The 21372-nt window shown below is 32.4% G+C and overlaps 1 protein-coding gene across 2 annotated transcripts; it reads right to left on the reverse strand.

Annotated features, from left to right (window-relative positions):
• Positions 1-1746: 1746 nt before the first annotated feature.
• On the reverse strand, positions 1747-19719 carry LOC148604374 (glycine receptor subunit alpha-2-like). 2 transcript variants are annotated; one of them, XM_088549497.1, is made up of 9 exons: positions 19349-19719; positions 16957-17091; positions 13068-13141; positions 10558-10637; positions 8708-8931; positions 6934-7016; positions 4265-4399; positions 2736-3076; positions 1747-2426 (listed from the first exon to the last, which is right to left on the reverse strand). In XM_088549497.1, the coding sequence occupies exons 2-9, from the start codon at positions 17013-17015 to the stop codon at positions 2256-2258; spliced, it is 1167 nt and encodes a 388-aa protein (XP_088405623.1). In that variant the 5' UTR covers positions 17016-17091; positions 19349-19719; the 3' UTR covers positions 1747-2255. The 2 variants fall into 2 exon arrangements, with proteins under 2 accessions (XP_088405623.1, XP_088405622.1); XM_088549496.1 differs by having other exon boundaries at positions 4265-4411; positions 19349-19525.
• Between the last annotated feature and the right edge of the window lie 1653 nt (positions 19720-21372).

The following is a 21372-nucleotide window of genomic DNA, read 5'->3' on the forward strand; positions in this document are numbered from 1 at the left end:
AGGCTGACTTTATAGCTGATCTGATCCGGAAGAAAGAATACCGTTTGACTAGATCCTTTAATCTCAGTTTCCGCAATATAGATGACGTATTATCTTTAAACAATCCTAATTTCGGGGATTTGATACATCGCATCTACCCCAAAGAATTTTAGATAAAAGATACTACTACTACTACATACACTTAGAAATCGATGGTAAGAGAAAACCATTGACCAAACTTTACAACAAACGTGATGACTTTTCACTCAGAATTATCAACTGTCCTTTCATCTGTGGGAACATCCCTTTAGCACCTGCGTATGGAGTGTTCATATAACAACTCATACGTTATGCCAAAGCTTGCCGAAACTACGCGGACTTTTTATATCGCGCTAGAATTCTAATAAATAGGCTTCTGGAACAGGGTTATGTTGCTACAAGATTGAAGTCATCACTACAGAAGTTTCAAGGTCGTCATCATGAACGCGCGGATCGTTGTGATGTATCCGTCTGCACCATGAAAACTGATTTATTCAACGGGTCATAGTTTTCCTTTCCTCGTATGTCTACCCCGGACTTAACTTTTCATGAACAACTCGGCGGGTGTTTTCAGAAAAGCAGAGGATGCTTAACCTACCGGTGCACCTGGTCCATGCTCCCAGTTTTTAGTTGAGTCCGAGTTGCTCATTTGTGTTTGTTACTTTGTATGTATGACTTTATTTACTTCGTGTTTTTATTGTGTATCTCTGTTTTCCATGTCTGGTCCTTGGATTACATTCTTTTGATTACCGCTATAACCTTGGTTCCCTTGATTATTCTTTCATATGTTTTGTTAGAAAAAAATTGTAATTAGATTTTCATGGGCATTGTTTTATTTGTATTTTTTTAATTGAGCGCACTAGTAAGTAAAATAGAAATACTGGCTGTTAAGCAATGACTTGAAGAGGAAATGAATCTATATTTATTAGGTGATTTTTGAAGTTTTGGAAGCCAGTATAGTATAACCTTCCGTGCTACTAGGCTCAGCTTGTACAGAGGTAGGGACGAGTTTGTGTTTACTAGCAATTTCACTTTCTGAAAATTAAGTCAGTTGGGGCGTAGATGAATTTGTAATTTCTTTTTGTAGAATTCAATGTGTTTTATTCGGGAAATACGGCTTTTTTTTAGGAATAAAGTGTCCTTCAAAATGTTTTATTCGGATGTCAACTATTTTCATAACTGTTTTGAAGAAAAAAATAAATGCTTTCTTGTCTTCTTTCTCACTCTTAATTCCATTTTGTACATTACGAATTGACTGAGTCCTGGATAATGTAGTGACATTTATAGTGACAATTGATAGTGGCCGGATGACGATACTTAGGTCCATTTTGAAGAAATGTTTTCACCTCTCGGTCGACAATGACATTCAGATTACCTGTTGTAATAAAGGCACCGGGACCATAAACATATTTAGAGTTTCCGAAAATTGGATCTGTTGGATTGGCTCTTTGTAAGTATAGTAAAGAGGAAGGAGTTCCGAATGAGCAAGGATAGTTTCCTTATCTGAATTCCTATTTTTATGTCTAAAGAGCCTTGGACATTTCTGAAATACTTCCCTTAAAAAAAAGTTGAAACAATTACCTGGCGTTTTATTTATTAACTAACCAACCCCCTCTCACTCTCTCTCTTTCACACACACACACACACACACACACACACACACACACACGGACTTAAAACAATGTCAAATGAATTTAAAATTCAGCGCATTCATATCAATTAAGAAAAAAATGTAAAAAAGATTTATTATAACTATCTCCGACTACAATCCCTGAAAATACACGTAAATAAAAAAAAAAATTGAATTCTGTTCTATCTTAGTAAATGCTACTTCAGTCAATGGTATTTCATAAATCCATTTTATTTCATCAAATCTAATAAGAAGAGCCGTTGTTATTTAATTTACGTAGATATTACTCCATTCTAGTCATTGTGAATCAATGCTAATCTGTCTGAGTAAAACTATATTTATCAAGTTATATGTTCACTCATGAGACAATGTGTATAACCAATGCTATTCCTCGACAAAGTCCCACTGACAAATTTGAAGTAAACAGCAGGCTAGTGTGACTGACAACAATACAAGTGAATTGCTAAAATAAAATGTACTGAAGTGTAAAAATACGGCTACAAGAAAACAGCTAAACTGCATAATCCTAATATATTGTCTTTCATATTCACAACACTAGAATGAAATGTTGCCTGTTTGTGAAACCTTGACTTTCCCGAGTTTTATGCTATTTTCTGCCACTGTGATGTGATTCATTAATGTAAAGTGCAATTGTCCAAAACATAATATTAAAAACTAAGTAGGCTACTGGGAATGCGAATCGTGAAATAAAATCAATTCGTTTTGCCTTTCTCATAAAAGGTCGTTCGTGACTGTTTTGGTTTGCATCTTTCTTGTTCTGAAAAAGAAATATAATAATGCATCGTTCTATTTGGCCTAACCTCACTACCAACATATCTGTTTTTGTTAGCTCATTGACCTATATGATTTTTTAAATGTTATTCTACTTGTTTAAAGTTTCGTACGGTTCTGGTATCAAAGTTCCACAAATAAAGTATTAGATAGATCAGTATTTTGGGTTTTCTACAAATAACTTTTTATTATGAATTCGATGGAAAAAATATTGAAAACACAGCATATCCAAGTATAGACATGACAAGTGTCACCACAACATTAAAAGTACAACAAAGTGTCGACCTTTACTGACCTCTTGTGGAAATAATCTTTTTCGCCGAACAAGAACATTTACGATTGAAAATTCCACCATAGCTGCAAAAACAAACAGTATATGAACCAAAGTCCATATGTCTACAGCTTTAATATATGATACTTTAGGTGCATGTCTACGTGAAGCTGATCCTTGGGATGAGACCGTTAGGACAGTAACAGCTCCTAAAGAAATTCGTCCTGGCACTGCTACTGGATGTAGCCAAAACGAGACCCACGACATCACCACAATAAGAATGTCAGGTATAAAAACCTCTGTCATGTAGTATCCGATAGACCGCCGTAGTTTTATTGTCAGCTCTAAGTTAGAGTAGTTGTGATCTACAAAAAACAATAAGTAATTAGATCCATTATTTGTCTACATATAATGTCTGATTATTACACAAGTAATACTGTTGTTGCTTTTGCTTTATAAAACCTGTAATTCAAGTTGTCAATTAGCCTGTGAAATCTTTTGGATAAAGAGAAATACGAACGTGTTTTTCTTTCTCCGTATGATTGACAAAGTTTAGCATTGTACTATTTGATCTTTGTCACTTTTTTACAGAATTTTATTGAAATGTGGATACAGTCATTCTACATTGTATTATTTTATAGTTATCACAATTATCAGCAAAATAAACTTTTGAATATGGGAAACAAATAGTTTTCCTTTCCTCTTTCGTCTACCCCGGACTTGACTTTTTATAAACAACTCGGCAGATATTTCTAGAAAAGCAGAGGACGCTTACCCTACTGGTGCACCTGGTCCATGCTCCCAGTTTTTAGTTGAGTCCGAGTTGCTCATTTGATTTTGTTTCTTCGTATGTATGATTTTAGTGAATCTACGTTCTTTGTTGTGTATGTCTGTTTTCCATGTCTGGTCTTTGTCCCTGGATTACATTCTTTTGATTACCGCTATAACCTTGGTTCCCTTGATCACTCATTGACCTTATAAATAAATGATCTTTTAAGCAGCATTTTATTCAATGCTTAAACAGCGATTGGAGTCATAAGAATTGACGGAGGCACTAATGAATAAAGCAAAACACAAACAGAAAAAACACAGTTCCACTAATCTGCAAGAGAAGAGATGATACTATTTAAGTATAAGACTATTTTAGAACTTAAGGCCATATGCCTATATGAATATGTGTTTTATACTAGTTTTTTACGCTTCATTTAATACAATAATGTACGTAGTACTTTTTCTTATATTTATGGTTTTAAGAATATGGAGCAAGTAGAAAATAAATTGACATTTACAGCACGGTTCATGTTTTCATACTATGCAGAAATCCTCACCATGATTATTGATGATCCATACTGCTTTTTCATTTTTATGTCTCCATGTATTGACTTATACTCGTTAGTTTTGAACAGGTTTGTAAACATTTCTATATTGGTTATTAAGTCTAGCCGGTACCCACTTGTAATGTATTTGTATGAAAACATGGGATAACGTTTTATAGCAATTCAATATTTATAAATAACTGTTCCTTTATGCATACAGACAGCTTATTTACATACAAAATAACCCTGTATAATTGGTGTCTTTGTCCATGACAGTCTCATCAACAAAGTACAAAGGCAGGTTTATACGGGAAACTTTCACTGGGTTTATCTTGTGCCAGTCGTATATCAGTTTATCATTTGTTAAACCAACTGAAAAAAAATCTATGTATTTTAATACAAATTTTTTCAATTCTCAAACAAATGAATGGTTTATATGCTTTATGAATTGCACTTTCTATTGTCAAATCTATAAAAGTTTCGAATTATTTTTGTTCATATCTAGGACTTTGTATGTTTTAACTTCCCTTGTACTTTAACACGTCTGATTACTGATGAGTGTATCATACATTTTGAGTAACATCTCTACTTTTGAATCTACTATTACTTTGTTGTTTGCTTTGTAAAATATGCGAGATATATATATATATATATATATATATTCAAAATTCCATAACATACATGTACCAACAATACTAAACTGTTATGAATGCTATGAATACATGTATCACTTTCCCATGATTCTTAATATTTTTGTTTGCTAAGGAAGTAGACTGTGGTCTCACTCACCACTTCTAATGTTTCCAATAATTTACATGTTTACATGTTAAAAAAGTAATTTTCGAACTTTCGCTGTTTCCCAGTACAAAGGAAATTTTAATGTTGAAATATCATTGCGGAGCTCGGAAAGTAAAGCGTTCAAAATCATCATGCGTATAGTACGATGATTGTTGAATAGTTTTACAAAATTGATTTGAATAAATAATACCGAAAATCCACATTTTTACCTTTTCCTGCTATCCAACAGCATAGAAGCAAATACTCACACATGTAAAAAATATTTATACACTTTTGTTGTAAATTACAAATATGATTTTAAAACACACATTCTCAGCTTAATTTTTTACTACTTTTGAGCAACTTACACACATATTATTCTCTTACAATGCGTAGATCTAGGATCAGAGTGATTTTTGTACTATATAGAGGAGTTGCCATTTGACCCGGAAGTAGTTAGTGAGAACTCAAGAACATTTAATGATTTTATACGTTTTTCTTTTTATTATTATTATTTATTTTATTACTTTTATTAACGTTTTATGAGAGCTTGTGGCACTGCGAGTCTAACAGGACAAAACTATCAAAATCTGTCATGGGACTACAGAGAAATGGCAATTTTTATATCGTGCCACTCGGAGATACTTTCTCTAAATTACTTAAAAGGACAACTTAAGTCAACCTGTCATACCAATTTGAAATCTTTGACAATTAAAAGAGCTGTAGTAGTTAATATCATTGATAATTATGAAAAAAAAAAAAGAAACACATTCTTCAACAATCAAAATCGTGCCCGTTTCATCCCTGTGTGATCTTAAGTCTGTACTGTATGACATTAGTACTTTGAATACCCTAAACAGTAACGTTAGGTATTTCAGGAATGACGTCAAGTTTTGAGTAAGTTTTACTCATACAAACTTTGTTGCTATATTGTTTTCCCCAATATCTTTTATAATGCACCTTTGTACAAGATATAGCCAGATTACCAATATCTCTACACTGATTTTATGCGAAAATGAAAATCACGACCAGGTAACGCCATTTTCATAAAATTATGCTTTTCTCTGAAACATCTCATAACTAATCTTATGGTCTTACTAACGACTTCAAATGTTCCTATTACTCTATATGTTAAAAAAGTAATTTTCAAAGTTTCACGCCCCGTGCAGGTCCGGAGGTCAAAAGAATAGGCCTGATGCAGCGCTAAACTTGTCGTAAAAAGCCACTTAATAGTGCTCAGAAACCTAGCCGGGGGCTACGGCGATCTGCCTACAGAGCAACTGGGATGTGTGCCCCAGGTGGTGGAATGGGGTATCCCTGGAGTGTCACATGCTGGGGTTGTCAGGCTATAATACGGAAAACTTGACCGCAAACCATAGTGGTGCACCGTGTTGGGAAAGATGCCACGTTCCTCGCACGTTAAAGAACCCTGCTGTGGTATTCAATAGGAGTAGGAACTTTTGCGCTCCGCCACAGAAGGCTAAATTGCCCGACCCTGCCCATCTCTCCCCTTTTTTGTTGGCAATCTAAATGGGTCGACCCTGTTGCCCTTGTGTCCCATCCTTTTTTTTTTATTTCATCATCATTTCATGTTCATTTTATCATCCATTTCATGTTCATCGTCTGAATATAGCTGAAATATTGTTGCTCGGACGTTAAACCGCAACAATCAATCAAGAAATCAATCAAAGTTTCACTGGGAATTCATAGGACAAATGGTATCTTAATATTGCATACCGTTGCGAAGCTTGAAAAATAAGGCTTTAAAAATCATTATGCTAATGGTACGGTGATTGTTGACATTTTTCACAAAATTGAAAGAATAATACTGAAAATATTTTACCTTTTTGTTCATTGACTGCATGGAGGCAAATTACGCACATATGTAAACAATATTCAAACACTTTTGTAGTAAATTACATGATATGATTTTAAAGCACACATTCTTATCTTTATTTTGATTACTTTTGATCAACATACAAACAGATTATTCTCTTCCAATGCATAGATCTATGTGTGTTTTTGGTACTATATAGAGGAGTGGCCATTTGACCCGGAAGTGGTTAGTGAGACCTGTACTGTTCAATTTGACTTATCCCACTTTCCAACTTCAGTAAATATGAACTTACAACTCTCGACGTTGACTTTACATTCTTGTCTGTCTAAAGGATACAGATGAAAATCCATTTGACAGGACAATTTTAATGTTAATCTGCGAAAGAAAATAAATATAGTATAAAAAGTATATTTCTATTTGATTTATTTATCATGAGATTTTGTAGTTGTGTAAGTATATACATACTGCCGTTTTTTCCTTGATATTTCAATTTGCGAAACGAACAGTTCTTTTGACATTTTTATTTGAATATTGGCAATTGAGTTTATCAGTTCGGTAATTTTGATTTTAATCTTAATAGCCCAAAGGAGATGTTTAGTTCAATTGAAGGGAACAGATATCTGTGATGTTTATATCAAGCTCAAACCACGAATTTGAAAAATTTCGATTGAAAACTCAGATGTTCTACTGAAATCTTAAAAAAAGAGAATGGTATGCCACGAACAAAAATGCCCACGTCCGGAACTACAATCAAAGTATTTTCCTCCCGGGTTTATCTTTAACTGAATTGATTAGTATTTATTATTTATAAAATCAAAAACAGAGCTACAGCAAATAGGAAGAGTGGGTAATGCTCTGAGGTCGAGGATTTGAAAATGTATATAAGAAAGAGTAATCAAGGGAGTCAGGATAATAGCGGAAACCAAAAGAATGTAATCCAGGACAAAGACCATACATGGGAAACAGAGGAGTTCTTTCCCATACATTAAAGAAAGTCAGTAATTAGGAAAAAAAGTTTATGTTTTCATATGAATAACTTTCTTACTAGATATGTGTATGTTAAATTCTTGAACTTGCTTTTCCACGAAATCTATTTTTAAAACTCAGTTGAAAAAGGAGAAAGAAAAGGAAATATGGAAAATTTAATGACTAATTAATGTGTGTTTATGTACAACCTGTAACGTGTGCTAAACATCTGTTCTAGATTTATTATGAGTTGATCAAAAGACGAAAAATCGATACAAGTCTTTATAACATTGTTTGTTCTATAAATCAGGCATTGTCATTTGTATATCTCAACATTACTGACTTCATAACTTTCCTAGTATTTCAAGCAGAATGCAAAATCAAATCGATAAAATGCAGAATAGAATAAAGCATCGCTGCGAGATACTGTATTAACCACATAACTAATATATCTAGTAAAACGAACTTGAACAATACAGTCGAACCACTTTTGGTCTGAAAAGTTTGGTTATTTTCAAATGGGGGTCTCAACTCATTCAATTAAAAAAGTACATGTACTTTTAAATTCATATAAGGGGTTCTTAAAGTGTCTGGATCAGACAGAATTTTGTTTTTAATGATCGGTTTCGACAGGTTTCACTGTATTATGTAATAGTTCCATAACTTCACAACCCTAGAACAAAAACTGTCAGACGTTTTACGGCGCCTTATCGTTTATTTGACAAAAACAAATCAAAATGATAAAGATCCGGGAAAAGTTTCTTCTACATAAACTCTATATTTGAAATCGAACGAAGACATGTTTACGTTTTTCTATCTCCTACAGCCAGAGATTGATGTATCGAAAAACATACATAAACTTATGAATTAGAGTTTAGAAAACGTTATAATTTTATATTTCCCGAATATTGTTTATATCCAGTTTTGCTTCAAAACCAATTTTAACATTTAACGATGTTTGATTTTGTCTTACGCAAGAAAAGATTTGACAGGCATTATTTTTAAGATCGAGTTTAATTTGACAATAACAGTAAAAATATGAAAACTAATTTCAGCAGTGTAGGAAATTCACAAAGGACGTTGCCATGAAAATCACTAACCTGATTGAATATAAAACTGTTCCATTACTTTCAATGTGAAGGAATGTATTAGCTTTTGTGATGTCATGTTTGTACCCACTTTTAGCCTGAACAAAGTATGTGTCAGGGGTCCAAATTCTGTCAATATCTTTTTGGTCAAGTTGTAAGCGGTTCACAAAGGAATTGTTAAATTGGAGGCGATAGTCTATCCATTCTTGATGAAGGAATAAAGTAAGTGAAAAATCCTGAAATGCAAAATTGATCAAATATTAGTTATAAGCTTATACTCACACCGCATTATAATGGATATATCAGAGCACACATATGGTTATCACAGGGTGAATTAAGAATGAATTGGTAAAAGTGAAAATGAAAAAAAAATTAAAATACGGTGTAAGAGAAGACAACGTCCGTCTTTTTAAAACTGTTTTGGGATTAATAAAACCTACCTTTTTATATATTCACCGAGCTTTACGAGCTCCACGAAAATCAGCTTCATGAGGTACTTTTAGGGAAAATACTGACATCAATCGAATTCAATACATACAATCTCATGAGTTTCTTAATTGACAACGCTAATGCAGAAAACAACTAATCACACCTATCTATTGGTATACATGTCTATCTGCATCACTTAACCTGTTTACTCTTTAACTATTTTATATGTTTGACGATCTGATTATTTTGCATCAATAGTTTGTATTACAAAAGAATTGTATGCAGATCTCTTTATGAAGAAATAAAAACATGAATGATTATATGCAGAAGCTCCTATAAAGCAAAATTTATACTCAATAAAGGGTCAATTAAAAAAAGTAAAGTAGCGTACGTTAATTCACATAAACACCCAACTGAGTCAAAGACCTTTATGTAATATCGGCATACAGTGTATTTCCCTCATGTAACTTCGAATTATCAAAAATAATTCTGTGTTCTGAACTTGTGCAAATAAAATTGATTTACACAATTACTTCATTCAGAGAATTAATGGTAAACCTAAAAATAAACTAAATTATACAGAAACAGTTGTACCACTGTTTTCGGAGAATGAAACATCTATTGACCGTGAACGATTCTTTTATAAAACATGCAAATGAAAAGGACTGGAAATAATCAGAACATTTAATATTTTCGATTTTAATATAAATGAAAACGTTTCTAAATTGACTATCAGTATTTTACATTTAAATCTCAAGGGTCTCATTAATGTATTGAATATGAAACAAATACCATGAAAATGTTCCCATTTTAGATATTAAAAAGATAAAACGTCATGTAGCTCGCCTTTCCAGTCCTTCTCTGGGGAAATTTAGTAACCACTGAAAGATGATAACGTCTATATAACCAGATATAGAATACTTTTCCAATCTTTTCTTATTTTTCTATCTTTGATTTTGTCAACCCCTGATTATTCATCAGATTTTATTTAACTTAAGATTTCTTACTAAGGCCAGAAGATGCATACCTTATGCGAAACTTTTTCATTGTTAACGTTACATTTAGTTACTTACTAGTCAGGTTAAACAGTTGGTATTTGAGGTAACAATTGTATTTAAAATTCGACAATGTGCAAAGACAGTTAAGATTTGAGAATTGTTTACAATTCATTGCAGACATGTGTTACTTAATTCTAAACAGAAGCCATTAAAGTTTTTCATGTATTCATTTAAATTTTATTTTTGTTTACATGGCTGTGTCGTCTTCCTTTGCAATTTATTTAGTATTTTAACCATTTAATTATGACCTGGCTAATTCTAATACCACACCAAAATGCTACAAACTTTGTCTCATATACTATCGCAAAATGATAGCTACTTCACATTAAATTGGATATTTTCTAATACTTTATTTTTATATCTAATATTACGTACCATATCTTCAACATTAATGTCATATATCTCTGATATAAGTAGGCGAACATTAACCTTTGTCACATTGGTGTCCTCTAGTGCTACAAGTAAAACATGAAGAAAATTATATTGTTTAACTTGTAAAATAGTGTTTTGCATTTTGATTGAATGTATACACTGTGTCTACCCCATACGCAGTTTTTTTACGGTTTCAACACCTGGTTACAGTGTTTTACGGTTTCTACACTAGACTCTATGAATTTTTTAGATATAAAAAAACTGCGAGAAAACAAAATATCATTTTCTTGTTCCGTTGCGCTTTACTCATGAAGAAAGGCTGAATTTCTCACACCCGGGAAGGATACATGATCTCTGCAAGTGTAAGTTTTTGGAAAAAGCAGGCAAAATGAAAAAACAATCAGATATATGCATATCAAAACCCCACCGATCTGACGATATATTTTTACTCGAGGAGGCTTCTCTAATTATTTGATCTCTGTATCGTATCATTGGATGTACTCGAAATGTTCATTTATAGGGCATCGCAATGAAAATATAACTCTATTAGCAAAAATGATTTGAAAAATGTAGTCTGTTTTCTTTGATTATGATAGTGCCAATAGACGAATTTAACATTCATAATTTTTTTCATACAATGTTTCAACCGCTGCCTAATTCTCACATAGTCTCATAGATTAACACTTAATCTTTAACCGAAGAAAATCGACCTGTTGGTAGAAAAAATGAGAAGATGACAGCATTAGAATTACGAGCACACATTGTAGAATATTACTATGTTTTATTCAATCAGATGACTGTTATAAAGAAATTAGCGAGAAGCTTCACTTTATGATAAGACCTATGGTACCAAACATGCTAGTAATGAAATTTGACTATTTTTGAGTTAATATTATTGACAAAACCATGTGATATTTATCTGTATATTTTCGCAGAGAAAGAGTTAAATTAATAAAATACTGTTATCAAGATACAAGTACGAATTTTTTAAAGAACAATTGATTACTGGACTCACTCAAAAACTACTAGATAATCTGAAAGAGACTACAAGACAGATCATTCTTGAATATCTTTAAAAATACCAAAAGATCAACAAAGGGCGAAATACTTCGATTTCCCTTCAGTCAACTGGTAAAAAATTAAGAAAGGTATTCAAAACGGTTGATTAAAACGTTTCCCCCGTTAGTTATCAACCCAAAGTCCTGTTTAACAGAGTGGCGAAAAAGTGTTACACGTTCGGCGAATTAGACAATGTGTCAGAATGACTTTTAGAAATTACATTACGGTTATTGAGCATAAAATCTATCCACAAAACACAGTATTAAACTAGACAGAAAGCAATTTGTTGAAGTAGAATCCGAACTTAATTTCATCAGCCTCGAAAAAATTATTGTTGCCGGCGCCTAGAGGTTGACAGCTTGGATCACCTTCATTGAATATTTATATGATTCACAAGTCAAGACATTTAGAACTCCAGAAAATACCCAGAATTACTGTAATTTCAAACTGAAAACGCTAAAATGTACAATTTCACCAGTTATAACATAATTACTGGTCACATCCTTTCATTATATTTGTTACTGCATGACAATAGATGAGTCATGCTTATGATCAATCAAAAGTTTACTTTTAAAAATTAGAGTGAGTATATACATCGATTGTCTAAATATTAATATGCTTTATAATCTGATAACTGAGTACACTGCTTTGACATTTTCCTGTTGATGACTTATTTACTATTCGTTCTTATGGTGAAGTGTCAGTCTCTGTGTAAGAATCAGTAAATGGGTGAAACATGGTATAAAAACCCGCCATTTTGAAAGTTCAGTTTGATTATTTGTATCATTTGATTCAAGGGAAAAAAGATAAGATTTCCAATATTGCTTTAGTAAATTGAGTTAAAATTTCATTGAAATGCACTGAAAATATGAACATTCAAAGGGCATTAACCTTATCTTTTGTAACATTCGATTGAAGAATCTCTAAGCAAATCTGATGGTACAGTAATCCAGTAATGATCTTTTCAAATAGAAAAAGCATTCTTAAGTGAGATTATATTGTTAGATCGGTGTGATTTCCAGACGCTTTTCTAATTTACCCCCTTTGCCTGATTCTTACAAAAAATTACACTTAATAGAGTTCATATAACTATCGTACGTGTACTCGTATATAAACATGCATATTATGGTCGTTTTGGGTACATAAAAATAGCCTATTTCATTTAAATAGATATTTCCCCGATTTTATCATCTCTTGACCCGTTGTGGAAGTACTGATGATGTAAGATGTGATTACTGTTTAACATTCCATTGTAGAACGATAAAAAAAATCTGCTCCTTTGCTTTAGAATGTTACGCAAAAGTTAGGAGAATTTGAACTTTTTGTTGTATAAGAAGTCTCTATAATTAAATGATGTAGACAATACCGTCATTTTACTATCTCTATAGGAGAAATCTTTTAACCAAAGAGTTACAATATAAGCTATATGTCTTTCTATATGTATATATATTTACCTCCGTAATCTACTCCTGGAGGTACACGCTTGTCATAAAGAGTATTATTTAAAAGATGTTCAAGTATATTCTGCCTGTAATAATAAGAAATAGATTTGTGAAACAGGTTTTAACATGTCACGATAATTGTATCATATATTTTAACTATGTTTCAAGATAATTCCGAGTAGGAGTAGGATATAGATCTTGTGGTGTGATATAGTATATGCAATATTGGTCTAGAGGTGTGGTAAACGGTATGTAATATAGGTATAGAGGTGTTATATAGGGTATGCGATATAGTTGGATGGGCTGATATAGGGTATGCGATATAGCTGGATGGGCTGATATAGGGTATGTGATATAGTTGGATGGGCTGATATAGGGTATGTAACATAGTTGGATGGGCTGATATAAGGTATGCAATATAGTTGTAGTGGTATGAAATAAGGTATTTAAAATAGGTTAAACGATATAGAATTTGAAGAATTACTTTAAATGCGTATACAAAAAAAACAAAAAAAAAAAAAAAACGTCTACAATATAGGTCAACATCTAAAACCTTTATACGTTTAATCGTAGGATCGGAAAACTCCCCGGTAGCGAAAACTATATTTTTTCATAGCCTAGCTATTCGAGTTGTCGAGGGCGCTGACCTTGGTGCAGTCGAGATTTTCATAGATGTCACGGAGGTACGAGTACGTGGCCCACTGAGGAAGTGATAATAAAATATATTGAATATCTCACAATTCTTATAGCATGGTGATGTTTTCTCTTTTCTCTGACATGAATTAAAAACACATTTTGTTTTTAAATAGACAAGGAACGACAGTTTAAATCAATCTTCTTCATTATAACGCTAGTAGTAACGCAAACTCAACTTGCAACTAAGAACGCAAATATTAATAAATCAAGTTTGTATAGGATGCTGCGTGGTTGTGATAGAATAACATACTTCTTCTTTTTAAATAGTATCCCAAATCAGTTTTGCAAATTCTTTAATTAGAGATCGATGGTAAAGGAAAACTGTTGACCAAACTATACGAAAGACGTGAAGGTTTTTCATTCAGAATTGTCAACTTTCCTTTCATCTGTGGCAACATCCTTTCAGCCCCTACGTATGGAGTTTTTATATCATATAACTCAAACGTTATGCCAGAACTTGCCGTAACTACGCAGACATTTTGTATCGCGCTAGACTTTTTGCAATAAGGCTTCTGAAACAGTGTTATGTTGCTACATTAAGTCATCATTGCTGAAATTTTATGGTCGTCGTCATGAACTCGTGGATCGTTACTGTGTATCCACCTGCACCGTGAAAACTGATTTGTTCAACGTGTCATAGTTTTTCTTTCCTCTTTCATCTACCCAGGACTTGACTTTTTATAAGTAACTCGGTGGGTGTTTCTAGAAAAGAAGAGGGCGTTTACTCTACCGGTGCACCTGGTCCATGTTCCCAGTTGTAGTGGAGTCAGAGTTGCTTATTTTCTTTTGTTACTTTGTATGTAAATAATTTCTTCACTCTTATGAGGCTGATTTTTTAGCTGATCTATCCGAAAGAAAGCACATCGTTTAGCTAGCGAGTTTGCTCTATTGTTCAATTACAGCTTTTCGCCTTTTAAGTTTGTTTGTTGGGGTTTAACGTCCGAGCAGCAATATTTCTGCTATATTCAGAAGATGAGCATGAAATTGATGATAAAATGAACATGAAATTGATGATAAAATGAACATGAAATGATGATGAAATGAAAAAGGGATGGGACACAAGGATAATGGGGTCGACAAATTTTGATTGCCACTGGAAATTGGGAGAGATGGGCAGGGTCGGGCAATTTAGCCTCCTGTGACGGAGCCCTATGATTCCTACTCCGGAAGAATACCACAGTAGTGTTCTTTAACGTTCGAGGAACGTGGCATTTTTCCCAACACGGTGCACCACTATGGTTTGCGGTCAGGTTTTCCGTATTATAGCCTGACAACCCCAGCATGTAACACACCAGGGGTACCCCATTCCACCACCTGGGGCACACATCACAGTTGCTCTTTGGGCAGAGCGCCCTAGCCCCGGCTAGGGTTCTGAGCACTATTTGGTCGCCTTTTACGACAAGCTTAGCGCTGCTGCAGGCCTATTCTTTTGACACCCGGACCTGCACGGGGCTCGCCTTTTAAGAATAGTTTTACTACAAATATATAGGGGCCTTTTACAGCTTGCTATATAGTATGGGTTTTGCCCATTATTGAAGATCATGTATGACTTTAATTGTTCGGCTAATGGTGGATGGCTGTCTCATTTACAATCATACCTCCTTTTTTATATTTTAAAGACCATGACCTTTTATTAAATCGTGACTTTCTCTATTATCTAAATATTATTATAACAAGCGAAATTAAATAATTGAACAATATCGATGGAACATGAAAAAGTCTATCTTACATGGTATAAATTTGCGAGATATTAAGTCCACTATAGCAAGTCAATTCAATAACCTTACAAGAGTAATTTATCATGCTATGTGTAATAAATAATTTCTAATTCCCGTAGAAATGAGATAATGTCATAAATGGGCATTAGATGCTTATAAGGCAACATTCAAATGCAATTAAAAAAAAAAAAGAGATGCAAGATCTTGTGTGCTTAAATGAACATATCTAAAAGTGTTCAATATTACTCAACTAATAACAATACTTCTGAAATGAGGGACTGAATGAAGATATACCGATATATTGACTGAAAGTTCGACGCGAAAGTATTATTGACATTGTCTGTATAATTAACATTAATAAATGGATATAAAGGATGACGTGTTTAACAAATTTTAATTTCAATTTGAATTATTTTCATAGTTTATTTTCAACCTTTTTTAGAAAACGCTTTTTCTAAAATTCAACGTATAGGCAAAACCGATGCAACAGTTTCACAAAAGCATTAAAACGGTACAAACCGGTTAGAATTATCGAAAGAGCCTAGTGTTTATCTGATGTTTCAAACCTCAACATGAGACTGGTTTAATGTAAAGTCATTTCAGTCTTTTTGTCCATTTTAACTCATTCCAGGAAAGACATATTCCTTATTCAATAGCACAAGTATCTATCAGTGATAAATTATAGCGTATTGTCTGGAAATGAATGTCGTACTAATAGTTAACAGATGATACATGTACATATATCTATCTATAACACTTAAGTCTAATCACATTGACAAAAAATGTTTATCACTGAGATACTGAAGATAACTGAAGCAGTCATATATATTATGTAATGATAATTGTTCATGTAGACAATTTTCTTTTTAATTCTCGCCGAAGATATAGACAATTCTATAAGTTTAAGTTGTGTGTGTGTCTGTTTTCCTTGTCTAGCCTTTATCATTTGAATTGCATTCTTTTGGTTTCCGCTAGAACCTTAGTTCCTTCGATTTCTCTTTCAAATTTTCGATTTATCGATATGAAAATGACATTTAGTTGTACATAACTAACATTATTATCACATTAATTAAGTACCGTAGTTTTATTTTTGACGGACATGATGTTTTAGTTGAATAAACTCTTTTTATAAAAATGTATGAATATTGATGTATAAAGAAACGTAGAGAAAATCCGATTTGCCGATTTACAAATTTGGTGCACACAACCTATTCCACAATGCGAAGCGCAGAAGGTTATCTCCGGTGAAGGAGGAAGAAAAATCAATGATAGATGTAGACTGTGTATTATGTTGGAGACATACTTTCCACAGATGCCACACAGGCTATGGTAACGTCTGTAGATATTTCACATGTACAATGATGACGTTAACCTCTGCAACATATTCTTGTCAAAATTATATTTTTGAAGCCTCAAAAACCTATAAGAATCTGCACAACAATGTTGCATTCAAACATATCAACCACGTGATTTAATAATATACTTACTCCAATGAATCTCCCAGTGTAAGTTCTAAAAGACTTAGCCAAACAATATTAATATACATATCTTGACACTGATGTGATTACATTAAGTCTGTTCTGATCCTTTTTGAAATGGAATCTGTCAAAATGGTTTAATATCTGGAAAATAAAATGATTATAAACATCGTCATGATATTTGCAAGGACATTGTCAATAAAATAAAACATAGTAGCTGCTATAAATGCTTTAATGCTTTCGTATTTTGTTCATATCAAGAGAAGATCCAATAACGTAAGCTATATGACATGAAAGAGGCTTTAAAATGGAATAAGTTTACATTATATTAATGTAAATGCAGTATCCATTCCTTTGTGAAGAAAGACTTTATTGGACATTTTCTTAATAAACATGTTTCACGTCAGGATTTGCGCCTTAGAAATATCACGGCAAAGATAATGAAATTGAATTGATATGAAATGTTATGAAGGAATATCAATATAACATCTAACAATTAGGCAAATGCTCATGATGTTTACTCAATCATAAAATTCACATAAGAACCAATTAAAGAATAATAAGATTGATTCTCTTCTTGTATCTTATTTAATTGTTCATTGAGCACAAGCATTATTAGCTTATGTTACATTTATATTAGTTCTATTTTAATTAAAGTATGTTGTGGGCTGTTTGTAGTTAAAACTTTTTTATAGAAATATTGAGTTATTAAAAATAGTTTTTTTTTAAGACACGCTCTTTCAGGTGCGCCAAATTTCTCTCCTCAGCAACAGCATTTTGTCAACTGCGCACTAACACAAAGCACATAGAATCCCAGTGTACGGCTTGAGTTTGTCATTACCAACGTGTTTTTGTATACTAAATGAATTTTTGTAACATTGGCAAAGCGTGTCTGTTTTATTTTGATTTCTTCACTATTTAGGCAGTTTAATTTTTTTCACAGGTACCTCTTTGCCTTAAATCAGAAAAAAGGAGTTATTACTTTGTCGGCTTTGTCCACAAATACAATTATAAAACCAAACACCCTCTCAAGTGTGGATCAATATATCAATTTATTTAATAAAATACAACCAGTTTACGTTAGAATGAAAACAAAATGAAACATTATGAAAATATATATCAGCAGATATCTATCAATATAGTTTTTATTTTTTTTCTCAACTATAAGCGACGCTAAGATAGGTTATTTCAAAGTTGAAAAGTACGATGTTAATGCAGCGTATTTAATCAAATCAAATGATTATAATAAACATATAGGAGTGAAGGTTCTCTTGACTATCCACTTTATATTACCTTTGAATTAAGCCAGATGTGTGAGTTCATTAAATCATCTAATATGAAGCATTCCATTGCTATATATGTTTATTTATAGCCTGCTTAATTTTGATCTTTCTTTCTGATCACGAAAATAACAAGATGTAGGATTGTTATACGGTCTGTTTAACTACTTTTATAATCAAAAATCGTTTCCTTGATTACTCTTTCTTATTACAAAAGAGTGGCATTGGCGTTCTAATGTTCGTTTGCGTATGTACTATATTTTTTTTCATATCTTACACAATTTACAAAATAAATGAATGCATGTCGTACTGGGTTTTAAATCAGGGACATAAAATTATCATCACACAATCTTTTTTCCATGCAGTCCCAGAATAAAAAAGTTGATACAGTGCACAAATAAAACTGTTGCTTAAATTATTTTCGTTTTGATTTGCTAATACCTGAAATCTAATTCATACGGTAATACACTTTTCCAGCCTACTGTATTCTTATTTTTAACTTCATCAATGAATTGTTTTAGATATTTTCTTTCTAGTCTGACGGTAACATTACTTCCAAATGCATTTGAGGTTAATATCTAATTCCTGCAAGTCGAGATGGAATGAAACGTATATATTATGTACGGAATGTTACTCATTCTATAGAGGAAGATGTACCGATATCAGTATAAGTTTCCAAGACATAAATGCATGTATGTTAAATATGTACTATTGGCATGATTATATAAAAACCAAGAACAATTTATTAGCCTAATACACCCAACCTATCTGTATTCAATATCGTCGATTGCATAATATGGCATGTGTTGTTAGTCGTATTTTCATATTCTTTCTTTAGATTTGCGCTTTTCATATCATTGTGTCTTCTGTTGTATAATTACTGATATCTCTCAAATTCTATTTTCTACTGTTATTTTGGCTTGCTGTTTAAAGTCTTAGCCAACCAGCGTTGTCAGATAAACTAATTTAGTGATGGAAATAAAATACATAAGAAAACAACTAAAGTACAAAATATATCGATATATGAAAAAAGAATCGAAATACCTTTATGATAAAAAAAAACCACTCGTGTACATTTTCTGCAGATAATTGTTTGCCATTAATTAAGATTAAGTACTTACAATGTTACAGAGAGAGAGTATTAAGATAATCCCAATGCAGCAATAAAAAGTTTGTGGAACCAATTGATTAAATGGTGATAAATCTGTTATCATCCTACAGTCACTTAACAGCTTATAACACTTTCATTCCTCATCACAATCATTCTGCAGTGTATTCGATTTGACAATACACTCACTGATTCGATAATTCCATGCGTATGATGAAAAATCGATGGATTCTCCCCAAATAACAGTAAAAACCCTTAGTGACTAGCTGAATTGATGCATGTGAAGTATCATGCATATTTTATAGTTATGAAACAGCAGGAAGTGGAAAACAACCACTAAATGTCCAGCGTTGACTGTCATTTGTCTGTATACAAGACTAGTATGTGTAATGATTGACTGTTACCAATTGATTGCATATTTTGAAGAATATACTTACGGAGCCTACAGAAAACAATGTTGATAACTCTTTGGGAAGTTTCTGTACGTTACTTTATATGAATCTATCAGTTCACTGTTTCCATAGTTTAGACTTTGGGTGTAAATACATCCGAACCAATAATATTATAAAGAAAAAGCCAGTCAATTATATAAATAGTGATTCTATCTAATACAAAAAGAAACAAAAAAAAACTGATGAATCTTGTCAAATTTCTTAAATACCAACGATTAATTTTGCGTGGTTGTAGTTTTATTAAAAACCTTTCACCGCAATGACATGAGAACAAAATGTCAAATGCAGTTGAACTGGAGACGACATCAATAACTGCACAAAATTGAGTGTTTTCACATTTTGCCTTTCATTACCCAGAGTGCTTGGCAAATACATAGTTTCTACCGAGAAGGAAATAAGAGCCGTCGAAGTTTACAATTATAGATTTCCTACTCTCCTGTCCACTTTTCTTAACAACAATGCAGATGTATATCAGGTACCACTTGGAAACTGTTGCAGCATATTTACATTGTCGAGGTTGGGATGTTATTTTGTATTATATGACAGATGGAATACTTTGAAACACAGAGGAACGGATGTAGATAAAACCATGTAAATCCTAAATTAAAACATTACTAGGAAACGCACCATACAAGTTCCGTTTAAGAATCTTTCTGCGTATTATTGGTCCTGATTTGAAATGGTGAAATATTTAAAAATACAAATTTATTGCGACAAAATAGACATTTGATCTACATCTTTGGCTATCCGAATAATTTTCGACAAAAGAGAACATAAAAAACGTTAAAATTAACTTGGTTAGTCATGTCATTGAGGTATGATTTTTTGTTATACAATCTATCATTATTACCTAGAGTGTTGTCACACAATGTTTCTTTTTTTTAGAGTACATCCGGATACAAAAATGTAAATTTGTGTTTCAATTGATTTCTAGATGCAATCGAACTCACAGATATGCAAAGGCAACAAGATTTGTTACCCCCTGGTATATCCGTAAGTGATTCGTATTATTACATACAAATTGGAATTTATGAAACATATTTACGACTGTTTGTACCAGTTAACTGTTTCAGTTTGTGCAAGTTTATACATATCTATATATACTATGTACTATGTATATTATATTATGATGAATTTTAAACGAAACCAACCATCTTTACAGACCATACAAATAAATTACTAAAATGAATACACATTTTTTGCAATAAATGTGAAAAATATTGGTTTGTTGAAAGAAATTGCATTTTAAAAATTACATATAACGTTTTTTTACATCTAATACGGCTGTACCTGAAGAAAAACATGTTTAGAAGAATATGATAATAACTTCAGCTATTCCTAATATTTTATTAAATGTATGATATGGAATCCTTTGTTACAATTAATTTTCAAAGAGGGGATACCATGGTGTTAAATTAAACAGTTCCCATAGGGGATTTCATGAATACAAGTTGTTAGACAAAAGGACATGAATAATAGAAATCATGAAGCATTACATAGACAGAAAAACTTGCAACATATGTTTAGGACCAACATTGAAACGTATAATAAAGTATCAAACCTTAAGCAAAGACAAAAGAGATAT

The sequence above is a fragment of the Perna viridis genome, chromosome 10 (genome assembly GCF_037379345.1).
Source record: "Perna viridis isolate PV_CMFRI_1.1 ecotype Kerala chromosome 10, ASM3737934v1, whole genome shotgun sequence".
Lineage (NCBI taxonomy): Eukaryota > Metazoa > Mollusca > Bivalvia > Mytilida > Mytilidae > Perna > Perna viridis.

Bases quoted from the DNA above. Each gene is read 5' to 3' on its own strand.
- LOC148604374 (XM_088549496.1), bottom strand. From the start codon at position 17,015: ATGTATATTAATATTGTTTGGCTAAGTCTTTTAGAACTTACACTGGGA. The intron at 13,142-16,956 runs GTAAGTATATTA...TTATTATTACAG, and splicing joins ACACTGGGAGATTCATTGGA to GCAGAATATACTTGAACATC. The intron at 8,932-10,557 runs GTACGTAATATT...TTTGCATTTCAG, and splicing joins ACATTAATGTTGAAGATATG to GATTTTTCACTTACTTTATT.